We start from the raw sequence: 16,216 nt of genomic DNA, 5'->3' as shown, positions 1-16,216 counted from the left end.
ATGTATTTGCACTAGGGTTAGTCATGGCCAGCCCGGCCCGGCCCAATCAGGGCAGGCCAGGGCCACGTTGAGCCCTGTAGGGCGGGCAATGGGTTGAGGTTTTTCGGCCCTGACTCAGGGTCAAGGCCGAGATAATGGGAGCCAGGGTTGGGCTAGAGTTTTGAAAAATCCGACCCTGTTGCAGCCCTAGCAGCATCCATACATCATAACACAAACTTGATTTGATATTAGCGCCCCCAATTTTAAACTTCTCACACTGGCACTTGTAGTTCCCACTAAGCTGTTACCAAACCAATGATAAATTGCTGATACCAAAACAAGAATGTATATTAATATCTTTCTATTAGGAAAGCATTATTAAAGAGCTTTGGAATGGATTGGGCCCTCCCAAGTCTTCCAGAGGTTCCCTTTTGGCAAGGTGAGGTGTGAGCTTTAGCAGCTTCTTCCTTTTGAGATCATATGGCACATTTGGAGAGAGAAATGATCGCATTTTTTAAGATTAAACTAACATATGAGAAGAAATATTTTTTAAATCAAGGTGGACCTACTAGCATGGGCAAGACTGTAATCTACTAACATGTTATAGCAAGAACTACTCTTGCGCAGTTACAAAACAATCATTTGACATCTTGTTCAGTTAGGAAACAACCATCCTGGAGAAAGAGATGAGGTGTGTGGTTGCTCCTAGATGGATATCCCCTCCGCCAGGTTGGATTAGGCTGAACTTCGATGGTAGCTCATTAGGTAAACCTGGAAAGGCGGGAATCGGCAGAACCTTCCGGGAAGATAAAGGAAACACCATCCAATCCTTTTTCGGGTCCAGCAGGGATTTGCAATTCTAACAAGGCGGAGGCAAAAAGCTCTTCTTTGTGATCTCAAATGGTTGGCTCAACACGGATCCGGGCCATTAATCATTGAAGGTGACTCAGAATGCCTCAGGATGGGCTGCGGGTAAGGCTCTGGGGCTTTGGCTGACTAATATTATATCGGAGATTGTAGTTTCAGTCTTGGGAGGTTAGCTGCTGCAGACATGGAGTGTGACACCTTATCCCAGTTTTTTGTATTCAGTTTGCCGTATTAATAAAATGGTTACAATATCATCTTTCAATTCAAAAAAACAAAAAATCCCCTTGCAGATTTTTGCTGTCAATATTGGAAAAAATATATTGCTGTCAACATTACAGAGCAAGGAGAAGATCCAATCTTACAGTAAGAACTTATTAGCTGTTGTCACCAACGAAGCAATGAAGCACTCTTAAGTCATTCTATACATGGAACATAGATATCAATTCATAGAATTAACTTCAAAGGCAACGTGGCAAATACAAGCAGATTTCTTAATTAGTGGTAAACACTAAACAGCAATAGATCGATACTAGGTAAATGCTGTTAACAGTCTGATAATTGGGATTTCGTGGGTCTGAAAACTTGTTAGAATCGAAAGACATACTACACAGATTTTACATCGGAAGACATTGGAAACATTTGATTTCACAGTTGGAAGAAGCGGAAGACTATTCAATATAGATTTGGAAAAGTAGAATCTCCCCACATTGCATCAAACAATTTAGGTAAGCGCAAGCTTTTGTTACGAACCTGATAATGCCAAATTGATTGTGGAACATGCCCCAGTGCAGAAAGCCCTTTATATATATGGGCCCCAATGCAATTCACAAATCACCTCCACCCGCTTTGCAGCACATTTCAAAGGACAAGGCTCCTCGAGACTTCCCCGACTGCTGTGGGTAAAATTATTGAGGCTTTACAAAAGTTCGACTGGATACACCGTGCAATAATTTAACAAATCCCAGGAAGCTTAGCTTCCCATCATTGTGTCTGATCCAGTCATGGAGAACTGCGTGAACAGGGACAGAAGGGCTAAGCCCAAGTTCCTGAAATAACCCAAGAAAAGACACCAGTAAATATCAAATTAGCACAAGGTTTAATGGTTCAGTATAAAGAAGAAATTTTTTTGATATTACAGGCCGTGCACAGACACACAAAACAACAAAAAGAAAATGGAAAGAAAAAGAGAGTAAAAAGACATCTGTGAAAATGGGCTCTTAGGTTTTTTTTTTTTTTTTTTTTTTTAAACAATTATGCTTTACAAATTTGGTCAATATGGTACTTTTGCATAAATTTCACCACTTCACTGTATCCTTCACCGACAGTAACACACCTCAACCATAACCATAGTTGTCTCCATGAAGGGCACAAAGAGAAAGTCACCAGGCACCAGGCACGCCAATGTACAAGAAGACAATGCATCACCGAAATCACAATCAGATTTATGTAACTCCTTAACTCAGCCAAACCTCACAATCTTTCTACTAATGATATCACTATTAAGATAGCTTACTCACATAGAACTCCAGATCATAAGTACAGTACCCTCCCCTCGCTTTGTTTCATTCAAATTTTCAAAGCCATCGGTGAAATCACTGATTTAAGACAGCACTGGTTCAAGTATATGATACATTAAAATCATCTTCAAACAGTTTATCAAAGGAAAAAAGAGGCTAAAGTGGTTCATTTGATGACTTTTTAACTAGCGGAAAGATTTATTTGCTTTTGGCATCCATGCAAACTTTCCCATCAAATAACCCATAATTGGTGTGAAGTATGACTAACCCAAAAGTAACCTGTCATTGGTGCACTTATTGACTGATATTTGTGATCAACCACACTAAAATATGGCTGAACCAAGGAAACTCCTTTCATCTCCCATGGTTTTAATAATTGCCATTCAAAAAAACTAATGTTGCCACTTTACTTTTGCCAACCTAAATTCCATCCCAAAAAGAACAGGCCAGGAGACATGAAAAAGTCTCTTAACGCTATCATATAATGTCTCCTGTGAAACGACAAAACTTCCCTCCTCCAAGACCATACAGCAAGGAACTGGACTAGAGTCAACTTCTGGGTCATGTAAGGCACCTTTGATTTAGATGACATTTCATATGCGTAAGCTTTGAAGTGTGCAATTTGAAGGATAGTGGATACCCAACTTATCTTCCACTACTTTTGACTAAAGTTAACAGTTGCTTCATCTTTAAAATTGTGATTCTTTTTATCCCCTTCACCTCATTTAGTTTTTTTTTTACCCAAGTTGTAGTTAACCGTATTTGGATAGCTTTGGACTTGCATCATTTAAGTTTCCCACGCATTTTCACATAAGTTTCCCACGCATTTTCCTTAGGTTTACCATGCGTTTCGGAAACATTTCCCCCAGTTTTTTTTATCACATTTTAGAAATGTTTGTGAAACGTGTTTCAAAAGAAAAGAGTTCCCCACCTGCCCAAGGAGTTTCAAACCAATTTTTTTGTGAAATTCTGTTGTATATTGACTTGATATGAACTTAGGGTTTGTGGGGTCAGCGGGCCAACTCAAGGTGCAGCAATTCCTTCCACTAAACTACAAATGTTCCCTTTCTTGACCCTCCAACTAACACTTCCTTCAATTGGGTTAAAGATCATAATGCACTCCTCAAAAAATCTTTCTGGCCAAAGCCAGATGAATCACCAAGTTCAATATCTTCTCTATGATCTTCCTATTGATGACATACTGCCTCTGAAAGTTCCAAGTCCAACATTTCTCTCATTCTACATACTCCATAACGTATGGCTTTTGATTCTGCAAGGCCACCTTCACAATCCAACAAATAAATAACTCAACTTTTTTCAGCAATGATCAAAAGGCTAGAAGAAATAATACCATAACCTTTGTCATGTTAAAAACGAATGAAGAGGTATGCATGTTTTTCTTTCACATGGAAACAGAAGAATTGGATAAATAAATCTGATAATTCATAAGGCTGAATTGTAACTTGAGTTCGCTTTTGTGTGTCTAGTGTTGGGATCGTGTGGGGTGCTTTGTTCTACTTTAATTATTCTCCTCAAATCTGAATACAATTTCCAAAGTCAGTAAAAGCAAATATTTGTAAATGAGAATAAAATTTAATATACTAATCCTTTATGAAAAGACATTTGGGAATATTGGCAAGTAATTTGATTTTCTATATTATAGGTTATGGATTCAAGTCTCAAGAACATTCCTTTTACCGGTCACCATTAGGTTTACAGAGATTTGACCTTCTTTTTGGAAATGGTTTGTACTTCCATCTTCACATAAAAAATTATCAGTAGAGCAAACAACTCCAGATTTTATTTCAAATCATGCCAAAAGAAACACTCATATCCCCAACAAATTTCCATGCATGAAATCCATCACATCAGATTTTCTATCGACGAGGAAAAAACAAAAAAATAAAAATACCGAAGCAAGTTCTTCAATGATGATTGCCCTGTTCCCATCCTTCTCAAAAAGCTCATAAGCACATCGAGCATGTTGCTCCCACCTATCCAGTCCTTCAAGCTGATGCACACTTAATGCGGCCGCACAGAATTCTTCAAAATCCATTTTTCTGTATTGAAGGGCATTCAGCTGTCACAGGTGAACAACAGATATTGATACAAGTTACAAACTGTACACATTAAATTTTGATTTAAAAAAGCCGTACACTTTAAATCATGAGAAATTAGAAAATAGCTCCAGATGGTGTCAACAAAGTATATACCGAGACAAGAAAATCATGAGCGCGGGATTCCTTCATTACATCTGTTGCATTTTTTGTCAAGGCCTGACAGAACATAGCACTTAGAATCATCAAAAAGCATAACACTTGTAATGATAATAAAAAACATAACACTGGGACTCATCAAAAGCAGTAGTTAAGAACCAAAGAGGTGAAAGAAACCAGCATTCATATCGAATAAAGAAAACTATATACTGAGAAAGAAACTAACCATTCTGACGTTCTCTATAGAGATGCATCCATTTTTATTTGGCTCCAATAGTGCATATTGCTCCTTCAGATAGACGAGCTCATCCACAGTTAATGTTTTTGACAAAGCCTGTGCATGATGCAGAAGAAATAAAATTTAAATGTGCATATGAGAATATAATCAACAGACAGATTAAAACATAATAACATAAAACTACTTTTTCCATTAGACACAGACAAGCATATTTAAAAATCCAGTCAGGAAGAAAATAAAGCAAATTTGAAGAATCTAAACAAATTAAATCTCAAATTTCAAATGAAATGACAAGGCATATGCGTAAAAGCAGCTCTTTTATGATTAGCTCAATCTGAGTTGAGTTGGCAATCTTATGCTAGTAACATAAACTACGGTTTAAAAAATTGACATGCGTACTCAGAAATCAGCCAAGCTCATCAGATTTTCCAAGAACTACGCATCAAGTTCAAAAAAAAGTTGAAATTGGCCATTTTGTTCTTCCTTTTGCTTTTCATTTTTCGGGTCCAGTCTTTCATTCTTTTTTTCCTAACCTTTCAACGAAAATCAATACCAAAGATTGGAAAAAAGGAAAATATTATGGGCAGGCGTGTGTGTCTATGGAATTGATAGCCACAACACCCTGATCGGATGACTCCCAAAAAAAGTCTGGAGGGTTGGAAGTCTAACACATGACTCCCATAAAATCTCTTTTACATCCTACTACCCTGTCTCATTTTCCTCCCTTCTCGCATCCTATATTCATTTTCCTTTCTTCCTTCTTACTTTCTGCATTCATTTTCTCCCTTTCCACTCCTCCTCCATTCTGATTGGGTTTATAAACCAATCTTCTTTACAACTTATCTTCTCTCTCCCTTGGCTTATAATCCCACTTTTTTTTAATCTCGATCTTCTTTTCTTTTATCGATCTTGATCTTTATCTCTTTTTTTTTATCTTGATCGTTCTTTCTCTTCTTAATCTTGATCTCTCCGACCTTGATCTTTCTTGATCTTGATCGTTCTTTCCTTCATCTTTCATTGACTTGGCTGAGATCAGCCCTTTTTCCCTAGGTCTAGCTTTCTCTCTTGCTCCTCTCAACCATTACCTGCATCGGGTGATGAACATCATGAAGCCCAGCATGTCCCTCTCAATAGAATTTTTGGATTGATGTTTTTTCTCTCTCTCTCTCTCTGTTTTCTCCCTCTTCTCTCTCTATATTGGTAATTACACCCCAAACCACTAACTGCAAGGAGACTACTTGGCTTGTCTCCTCCCTGTTGACTACTTTAAGTTTTAATTCACCACTACTCAAAGAGATAACTACCCGACCCTAAAGAAATAGAAACAAATTCCCCCATAACCATTCCTGGTCCAACGGCTGGAAAAAATGATAAAACTGAACCCTAGATGAAATTATAATATCTCAGTAACTTGGTAAGGTTGATTCTTTCATCAGTCAAATAAGTGGTTGCCTTCTATGCATTGGTTGATACACTAAAAACACAAAAGAAGTGAAAGGACAAATGGTAATGGATGTTAGGCAAGTGTGGAGGAATGGAATAAGAGAGTGGACAATGTATATATTCGGAAACAGTGAGATCAATTTCTGACATTAAGCAATTAATAGGTTATTCCTTACACTTTGTGACTACTTGGACAAAAAGGAAACCAAAATGCATGCAGATGCAAACAGAAACCTCAAATTCCATCATACATGCATACATAAGCATATGCACATACATAAGAAATGTAAGACAACTACTCATCATCATAATATCGAAAGATACACACCCTCAAAGCAGCCTTACGCAAAGATGATGAGCGCATATACGCCTTCATAAGCCTGAATATTAGAATATCCAGGGGTACCTTTATGTCATTGTAATTTCTAATCCAAGGATGGCCTGCAGAAAGAAAATCACGAGTACTTCAGGAAGACAGACAGGAGGCCAGCATTTTATTAGGAACTATGTCACAAATATCATTCTCAGGAGATTTTTAAAAAATTTATTTTTTTCAGGTTTATATCGGGAAAAAACGGTAAAAATAAATTAATTTATAAAATATCAAATATATATTTATATAGCATATACACTTTTTTAATTTAGAATTAGGGTTAGGTAGAAGATTTTAGGATGTCTGAGAGTTTTTTAGAGTGAATGAGAAGTTCAGATATTTTGTAAAGTCAACTCCCCAATTCATTGCGATGATTTGCAATAAAATCAAGAGGAATTCAATTTCTCATGAGAAAATCAATTTTTTAATATAAAAATGTATTTTATCGTTTAATCAAAATATCATGATTTTCTCGTGAGAAATTGAATTTCTCGCTGATATTTGTAACAGAGATTAGGAACAAGGATACTCACTGAGAGCCTGAGCAGCAGTCATTCTTTTGCGTGGATCTTTATTCAATAAACGTTTGACAAAATCTTTGGCTTCAGGAGATAGCGAAGGCCATGGCGGTTCATCAAAACTTGGATCAGCTTTTAGGACTGCCCTAAAGATACCAGACTCTGTTCGGGCCCAGAATGGGCGACTCCCACATAGAAGAATATATGCTATCACACCAATACTCCATACATCAGCCTCTGTACTGTAAGACCTATGTAGAACTTCAGGTGCTACATAGTAAGCACTTCCTACAATGTCATTAAGCTTTTCATCTGCAAAGCAATCATAGAATTTGGAATCCAATTAACAAAGTTCCCGAGATAAAATGGAAGCAGTACTTAAATTGCACATTTATCACTGTGCAATGAGACCAACCTGGTTTGACGAAATCCGATAAGCCAAAGTCTATGGCCTTCATTTGGGAGTTTTCATCCTTGGAGGTAAAAAGGAAATTCTGGTCTAGCAAAGAGCTACATTTAGATAAGGAAAGAAACATAGAAAAATAGACAAAAGTAGAAAAAAATAAGACCACCAATCTACTGCACGCCAACAAAAAAATATTACCAGAGGTAAGTTTTGTAAACAGGGAGATTCTGTACGATAAATGGGTCAGTATTCCCATAGGTACACTGACTCGAAAAAGTACAATGGCCCCACCTGTTTGGTTGATTTAAACCATTCATTTGGTGGTTCACGGCATAGATAGGTAAGTCGATAATCCTAACTCTACAATACATTTGGTGTAAAATGTATGGCTCAGAAAATTAAAAATGACGGTTGAGATCATCCCACGGAGAAGATTTTTGAGGCAGGGCCTATCCACGGCAAGGACCAACAAATGAGCAGCTTAGATCATCAATATAGGTGGGCCCCATTTATCATATAAAATCTCATAAACAGGGTAATTTTAGCATAGGTGGGAGAGAAGGTGAGCAACACAGTCATTCCCTTGAAAAAATAACCACCATGACATTCTTAATAAATGACCAATGTATTTAGTTGTATTACAACAGCAAAGCCCCATGCAGTAGTCCATTTTATGATAACAATACTTTTGTTTGTAAGTTGTAACACACTATCAAGAAATATTTCTATAAACATAATTAATGAATGGTTGGATGCCTCCTTCAAACATTGGATGGCAATTATGAAGAAATTTGATAAAAATCACATCAGGGAGACACATTCATAGAAATCAAATCTGGAGAATTCTTTATTCAATTAATTGTTAATTTTCAGATTCAGGGACCATGGACTAGAGAAACCTAGCATTGAAAAATTTTCAAGATATTTCCTGTTGAATGTTTATTTTAGAGAAACGAAAAAAAATTAGAATGCCCAATAATGGTTCAATATGTTTTACCTCTGGTTTTAGATCACGGTGAACCACACCCTGGAGATGGCAAAATGCAACAACGTTCAATATCTGTACCATGACAGCCTTTGCATCATCTTCTGAGTATTTTCCACCCCTACAAAAAAAAAAACCCTTACACAAGGACCTACCTATTGGCTATCAAAACAATGACTCATCAAAGTACATGTCATTGACGCAGTCCTGGTTGACTGACTAAACACAATGACGTCAAATTCCAAATATAATAATTAGCAATGAACTACCTGGAAAGTATCCTATCTAAAAGCTCCCCTCCTTCACATAACCTGAAACAGGGAACAGATAAGTAATCAAATGGAATAAATGATAAGTCATCAAATGGAACATAATAATAATGCAGTTTATTTAGTACTCAAATCCAGTACTGTTGAAAAAATCACCTACTGCACTATAGGGATAGGAAAGGAAATCAAGAACATCCAGATATCCTAGACTCTGCCTATAGGATATTTGTCATGAATGAAACTTTCAAAGGCAACTCTCAAAAGGCCATCATCCCTAATTAATCCTCCTACCCTACTAGACCCAGTGAGCTATGGAGCTTCTATTGGAATTCGGATCAAGTGCCTACAAGGCCATTGGCACTCCTTGCTATTATCAATCATATCCGATCGTTCACAACATCAACCGTCCTGATGCGAAGTAATTCCTTGCACACTAAAGCCCAAGAGATTATGTAACACATCGATTTTCACATTAATTTGCAAACAGAACTTCATCTCCAAAACTCTTAGTGGACTCCTATTGATTTAAGCAACTATATATTAATATGAAGTTGTGAATCAATCCAGGAAGACAGTGAATCAAAGCTCAAACCAGAGGAAATGGAGCATTAATTAGAAGGAAGTGATCTGATCATTTTAATTCAAACTAATGAACCGAAGCAAACCAAAAAGACAAATTATGGAGGCTTACCCATGACAAATCAGAGCATTAGAAGGTTGCAAACCACAAAAAAGAAACCTAGATACAAACCAACAAAAGCAAAAGAACTGAAGCATGCCGGAAAAAGAGTTGACATTTCTCTATGGTTGTAGTCACTCAGTCCCTCATTGGAGTACGAAAAAGGAGTCGAAGCCTTCCTCTCTTGTCAGTTAGACTTACTTGGCCTTCCCCACTCTTACTAGAGAGGTCATTTAGGATATTGTGGAAAGAGGGAGGCTCTAGCTTCTTCTTCTCACTGACAATCAGCATTCTTTTCTTACCCATTCTCGCATGATCAAAGAAGATCGGCATTGTTTTTTTACCCATTCTCGCATGATCAAAGAAGCTATGGATGATCTGGTCCGTCGTTTTGAGCTTTTCAGGCACAAACCTCCTTCCCTCTCTCTTGCTTGTAGGTTGACTATTTTTCAGCACATGCTTGGTGCATACGGGAGCCAAAAGATGAAAGCGAAAGGAGTGAAGTGGACCAGAGATTCCATTAATCACCAGCAATTTTGACTTCAACAATTTAAGGCCTATGGAGCAACTCAATTCATTTCCAAGATCCCTTCCCACATCCTCCTGCCCCCAAAAGAAAGAAAAAAAGCCACCAACAACAGTAACCCAACGGTTGGGCTCATAAGCCGGCCATTTCTTCTTCATAAGCCGCTCCTTCCAGCCTTATCTTTCTCCTTTATTGATCTTGATCTCTTTCATGATATTGATATTTGTTCTTGATCAATTTCTTGATATTGATCTTTATTCTTGATCTTGATCTCTTTCTTGTTCTTGATTCCCTATGCTATACTCTTGCTATTTCTCTTCACCCTCTTGAAGACCATCCACAGTAAGACGACAGCCCAGGCCCGGTATGCCATTCCAGATACAGATATATTACTTCTTTTTTTTCCTTCGCCTACTCATATATCCCGTTACTTTTTCACTCAACCTTAACCATAATCTTACCTTCTTATTTCCTCCGCTTCATACCTTGAACTTATCAACGTCACTAGCCTTATATTCTGTTAGACTTTTTTTCAGACAGTTAGACATTAGGTAGTAGCTCTAATCTGTGTGATAGATTATTCTTGAGATCTGATTTTCTTGCTTAGTTGATTTTCTTTTGCTTAGAAACTAATGTTAGAACTTTTAATTGGATGAGTTGAATTCTGTTAATAAATTGATTTTAAAGCGTTGGCTCTTTATAGAAATGAATTCTATAAATCATTTCTTGTGCTCCTGAGCTCCCAGAAATTGATCCACGACCCCAGGTTTGTATCGATAACAAAAAATAATACAAAGATATAATAGCTGACTAATAAATCATTATGAGATGAAATCATCCTTCTTACATTTTAAACTTAGAAAATGAATGCCTAAATTAAAAATTATAAAAGTTTCAACAACAAAAATTGTACAAGCATCACAACCAGCATGAAGTGATTTTAGGGACCACTTCTAGTATAACATGGGGCCTATAAATGGAAAATCAGCGAGTGAGAAAAAATTTACAATGGCTATTGATTTCTTGGATAATTTTAGCACCACATATCTTTCATAATCCCTTGAGAGTGTTTAACTTCTTTTTCTAGTGATAAAAATGTCGGTATAGCTTTGAGATCCATCTATTTCAATGTTTTATCATAAAAAGAGTTTAAACATCAAATCCAAATCCATGAAGAAAAATAGTAAGCACTTCATCATTATTGTTTCCAAATTCATATAGGAGTATAGGGTTCCAAGCTTACTCCATTACTATATACACATTGTCGTGGTCTTCATAGGCATCATAGAATTGCACTAGGTTGCTATGTCCTGTCAATGCTCTCAAGATTTTAACCTCCCTTCTGACATCCTCGATGGCAATGGCTGTAGTCATCTGACAAAAATGGAACAGATCACCATTATCTGATAGAAAACAGAAAACAATTTCTCCATTCGAATAAAAAAACAGAAAACAATTTCGGAAAGCCAGATAATAGTAACAATAAATAATTTTAAGAAATATTTTCATATGTTGCATGCAGGTTTGGTGTAGTGAATTAAAAATTTGTTGCATCCAAATCAACAACTAGGATTAGCATGCATTGATTGACATGAAAAGTGGATTTTGAAGGCAATGATATAAGCTTGCATCGCATTTGGCGAAGTTAGTTAAAGATCAAAAACTAATCCCTTAAAGCTGAAGGAATGTCTATTCGTATCATACTCAATTTTTTTCGAACAAAAAATTGAGTATGATACCCCCCCCCCCCCCACAGTAGGATTATGGGGCCCCTTTTAACGTGAATTGTGGTCAGACTTTAACGCTTTTTGACGTCAAACAGCGCTAAAAGGGGGGGTGCATAATCCTACTCGGGGGTGGGGGAGGCAAAAGAAAAATCATCGCCCTATCACAATCCATAAAAACACATACTAGCATTAATACACAACATGGTTGTTAGCAACTCGTGCCATGCCAATCTCTAGTTGTCTTCCAACGATTTGAAAGTAAGATACAATCAGAAGTCTAACAATCCGTGTTTAAAGAGGGATTTAGATGAGAACTTGCTCAAAGTACATACGAGTCAACTCACGCAAATCAAAGGAGTTTTTGATTGTCAGTAGGGCCAAACTCGGACTCGGACTTAGATGAGAACTCTGCCAAAGTCGACTAAAAAAAGTTGATGATCAACTTGGGGAGTTTCTAAACAGTGCTAACAATAATTTATGCACCAGAAACCCTAATGGGTCCGAGTTAAAGTTTTCTCAACTCACTGCATTGTGTTAAAATCTTCATGCAACTGAGAACACAAGCATACATGTGTGAATCTTTCAACTATTCAGAGAACAAAATTGGCCTCCACCTTGCTTCTAGAATGAAGGAGCACAAGAAACCTTCCATACTAAATCAACAACATGCTTTTGTTATACAAATTCACTATCACAAGTCACAACTCTAATAAATGCAAAGTCAGCCTGTTTGACTGAAATTTCCACAACAAGCAGCATAAGACCATGGAATCTTTAAATAAATAAAAACTATCACTGGGAGTGCCATTCACTTCCCCACCCACCAACAAGGACTTGTAGATGAAGTAAGCATTAGAAACTCCTCTTTCATCATTGACAACCACAATTTCAAAAATGCAAAATGAGGGAGGGCTGCTTAGAGAACATTTTCAGAACAATCATCATCAGACCAATAGAACTTAAACAGCCTTCAAAGAGAAAGTGATTCACTTCCCCACTTGCCTGCAGGAGTATGTAGATTAAGCAAGTACTAAAAACCCCCTTACCATTGTAGATTTCCACCAACCATCAAGAGCAAAATTACCCACTAATAGACCACTGAGAAAGAAGGAAAAAAATTGATCAGCAGTCAGCCTTCTCTGACCTCTAGAACACAAGGAACAGCATTTTCAGACAAATGCATTCACTTTTTCCATTACCATTATTCAAAAGCCTTGTGACTCAGACCAAACAACTGACAGCAACATTCTATTATCAACTGAAAGTTTGAAAGCCTCCTCAAAAATGAATCAGAGCTTCAGAAGTTCTAAGTTTTAAATCTAAGTAGTCTCTAATCGATTCCAATGGAAGTTCACGGTGAAAATTCCCGTCCAAGATTGGGTAGAGTCATCGCAATCATGGCTACATATTGAATTTTGGCTGTCAGCCATCCAATCATTCTTCATTTAAATATGGTCAGATGATTCTGATGCCCAGACCATTGAAACCGGACAGCCTAGAAAAGTCCTCTGGAATCTAAGCTACGCCTAATTTCTTTTGGATATAACATGTGTAGCTCTGTTTGGACTCATGTAGGATGGTTGTATCATGTTTTTTTATCCAAGCACAAGCAACTCCAAAATATGCTACTTCTACACATTAAATTTTTCCTCTACGTACCAGTAGTTAGCAAATTATATGAAAAATCAAATGACAAATGAACCTCAATCTTCAACAACTACCAGAGAGCTGATACAAGTGTAGAATAAATAAGCATGAGTTTAACAAGAAGATAGAAAAAGCACTTTCCAAATACACTCTCTGGGCATCAGATCAACAATTAACATAAATCCACAGCAGCCCAAATTACTTGGATCAAAGGACACACCAAAAAAAAATAACCAAAAAAAATAGTTATGCACAAAAGCCATGCTCCCCTCAAAAGGAATACATATTCAACTTGCACAGGACACAACCATGACAAACATGTCAATAAAAACAAACAGCAACAAATGAGAATCAGCAAACCCAGTAATAATAAGGCGCCATTTAAGATTATAACAACCAATCGATTCAAAAACCAATTATTGGACTCAAAATTAAACGTAATTGAGTCCAATAATTGGTTTTGGACTCACAATCAGCTGTCATAATCTTAAACGAACAGGGCCTAATGAAGCATAACTGAATTCCCAATGTTGAGTCCAATAATTGGTTCTTGACTCAAAATCAGTTGTCATAATCTAAAACAAACAGGGCCAAATCTCGCATCACTAAATACCCATAATATGATTCAAGATTCATCCATCATCCTAATCAATCATACATCAATTCATTACAAAACAAAAATCCACCCACAAAACAAAGCAAGACAATGAATCAAAATTCAAGCAAGTTCAAACCTTAGGTTTGGGGATGACCTTAACAGCAACCTGCTGGCCCTTAAGCTCTCCTTTCTTAAACCTAGCAGAACAAGTATACCCAAAATGACCGCGACCCACCTCATCACCAAGCTCATACTTATTCCCAAAATGCTTAGAAAACCCAAAATTCTTATCAAGCCCTGCAACAGAATCCACCTCACTCCCCTCAGGAATTGAAGCCTCATTAGGCTTTACAGACCCATGCCGCCTTGCGAGCACTGCCCTAATATGCTTAGCTGGCGAAGGAGGTGGGAATGGGCGTTTAAAGAACCTTCTTGGGGTTGATTTTGAGCTTGAATTTGAAGGGGATTTTTTGGAGAAAAAATGGTGAGCTGGACTAGGGCTGTAAAAGGGAAAGAAAGGGGATCGTTTTGCGATCTCTAAATCCTCTTTTTTTCTCTGATTTTCTGTCTGGTTTTCTAAATTAGAAGGTGTTGAAGAGGGATTTTCATTTTCTTTCTTTTCATTTTCATTTTCCTTGTGGATTTCTTCTTGGAGGGAAGAAAGATTAGGGTTTGGAGAGGGTTTTCCATGGCAGAGTCCCATTTCTACATAGATTCAGAAACCCTAATTCACCACATTTCCTCTCTCTCTCTCTCTCTCTCTCTCTCTCTCTCTCTCTCTCTCTCTCTCTCTCTCTCTCTATTAAGAAACCCTAATTCAGAAACCCTAGATTTAGAAACCCTAATTCAGAAACCCTAGATTTAGAAACCCTAATTCACCACATTTCTTCTCTGCAACTCTCTCTCTCTCTCTCTCTCTCTCTCTCTCCGCTTAGTTTCTTACCAGGAGCTCAAAACCCTAGTAAATTAGGACAGATCAGGGAAGCAGTAAGAAAAAGGATTTATAGTGAGTAAAGTCAGAGAGGGAGTGTCGGGATCAAAGGTAACAAGACAATTTTTGGGTCCCACAAGAGGGACATCTACACAAAATGAAGACCGTTAATCTTAAAGGAAGTTTTTATATAATGTAATCCCGTGTAGTCCAACATTTTTTTCAAAAAAGTACTGTACGGCTTAGATTATAGGATGATCCAAACCGTCCATTTGATGGGACACAACAAAATAAGTTTTGCCCCCAAAATCACTACCATAGGATGATCCTAGCCCTCCGATCGCTAGGAAATGATTTTTAGGGCACAACCTAGACAGTAGGACAATCTTAACCGTCCATATTGCCAATTCTTCAGCTATTGACTGTGGGCCACGGATTTACAATTTCCAAAACGGGTGGAAATATCATTTTCCTAACTATTATTAAATAAGTTTTACCATATACGCACGTGTATATGATTGAGAACTGTTATTTTTGTTTATTATTTTATTATTTTTGTTTGTTTGAGATGAGTTAGTTAAGCTTAAGATCATTTTTAAAGGGCTAATTCTCAAAATTAACACAAATAAATAGAAGAGTTTAGCACATAACATGATAGTTAAATACAATCAAGTAGAATTCAAGCTGTAGAAATTCATGTACAATAGGACTTGAGTATAGAGGAATGCTAACTCGCAATGACCTAGTGGCAAGGGCACCCCATAAGTAAAGACCTTTAAAAAAAAAACTAAGTTCGCTTATACGGTAAAGATATTTAATCATACCGGCAGTCATGACCATCGGTAAAGGTCAAATTAAAATTTTTTAAAAAAAATATCTGATCTTAAAGGGGATCTTCTATAATTTCGCACATGAGGGGTTGTTTCTTGCTTTTGTCTAGTCAATAATAACTTGATTATTTTCATATAATAGTAGATAGAGACTAAGTCCTATAAAAGTCGAATTAAAGTTTTTTTTTAAATATTAGTGGAAGTTTTGACGCCGGTAAAATGCTATATATATCGATTTATAATTTATCCTATGGTAAAGGATTTACCAATACAATATTTAGCGGCGGATTTATGACCTCAGGAAAATAGTCTTGTGACTTTTACCAGCGAATATTTTCACTTTTACCAACAATTTGGACCGCCTGTAAATCCCAGCTTTCTTTTTAGTAACATCACCTAACTGCATTTATATAACGACACTAAAAGTACAATATTTAAGGAATGAAAAATATCTCAACCAACCATTA

At 37.0% G+C, this 16,216-nt stretch overlaps 1 protein-coding gene across 1 annotated transcript; it reads right to left on the bottom strand.

The window, feature by feature from the left end:
* Window positions 1–1,263: 1,263 nt before the first annotated feature.
* LOC143857755 (CDPK-related kinase) lies at window positions 1,264–14,949 on the bottom strand. Its single transcript, XM_077368220.1, has 11 exons — window positions 14,125–14,949; window positions 11,260–11,390; window positions 8,812–8,853; window positions 8,555–8,663; window positions 7,567–7,645; window positions 7,167–7,463; window positions 6,589–6,701; window positions 4,806–4,913; window positions 4,577–4,639; window positions 4,276–4,443; window positions 1,264–1,892 (listed from the first exon to the last, which is right to left on the bottom strand). The coding sequence occupies exons 1-11, from the start codon at window positions 14,689–14,691 to the stop codon at window positions 1,752–1,754; spliced, it is 1,818 nt and encodes a 605-aa protein (XP_077224335.1). The 5' UTR covers window positions 14,692–14,949; the 3' UTR covers window positions 1,264–1,751.
* Between the last annotated feature and the right edge of the window lie 1,267 nt (window positions 14,950–16,216).

This window comes from Tasmannia lanceolata, unplaced genomic scaffold, assembly GCF_043159265.1.
Source record: "Tasmannia lanceolata isolate RefF3 unplaced genomic scaffold, GAP_Taslan_0.1 ptg000025l, whole genome shotgun sequence".
NCBI lineage: Eukaryota > Viridiplantae > Streptophyta > Magnoliopsida > Canellales > Winteraceae > Tasmannia > Tasmannia lanceolata.
Note: the sequence above shows the minus strand (reverse complement) of the source record. Positions and strands in the feature narration are given on the sequence as shown.

Excerpts from the sequence above, each read along its gene's own strand:
- LOC143857755 (XM_077368220.1), bottom strand. The coding sequence starts at position 14,691 with ATGGGACTCTGCCATGGAAAACCCTCTCCAAACCCTAATCTTTCTTCC. Across the intron at positions 6,702-7,166 it reads GACTGCTGCTCAGGCTCTCA|GCCATCCTTGGATTAGAAAT; the intron begins GTGAGTATCCTT and ends TTCTTTCTGCAG. Across the intron at positions 4,640-4,805 it reads CTATAGAGAACGTCAGAATG|GCCTTGACAAAAAATGCAAC; the intron begins GTTAGTTTCTTT and ends ATGTTCTGTCAG.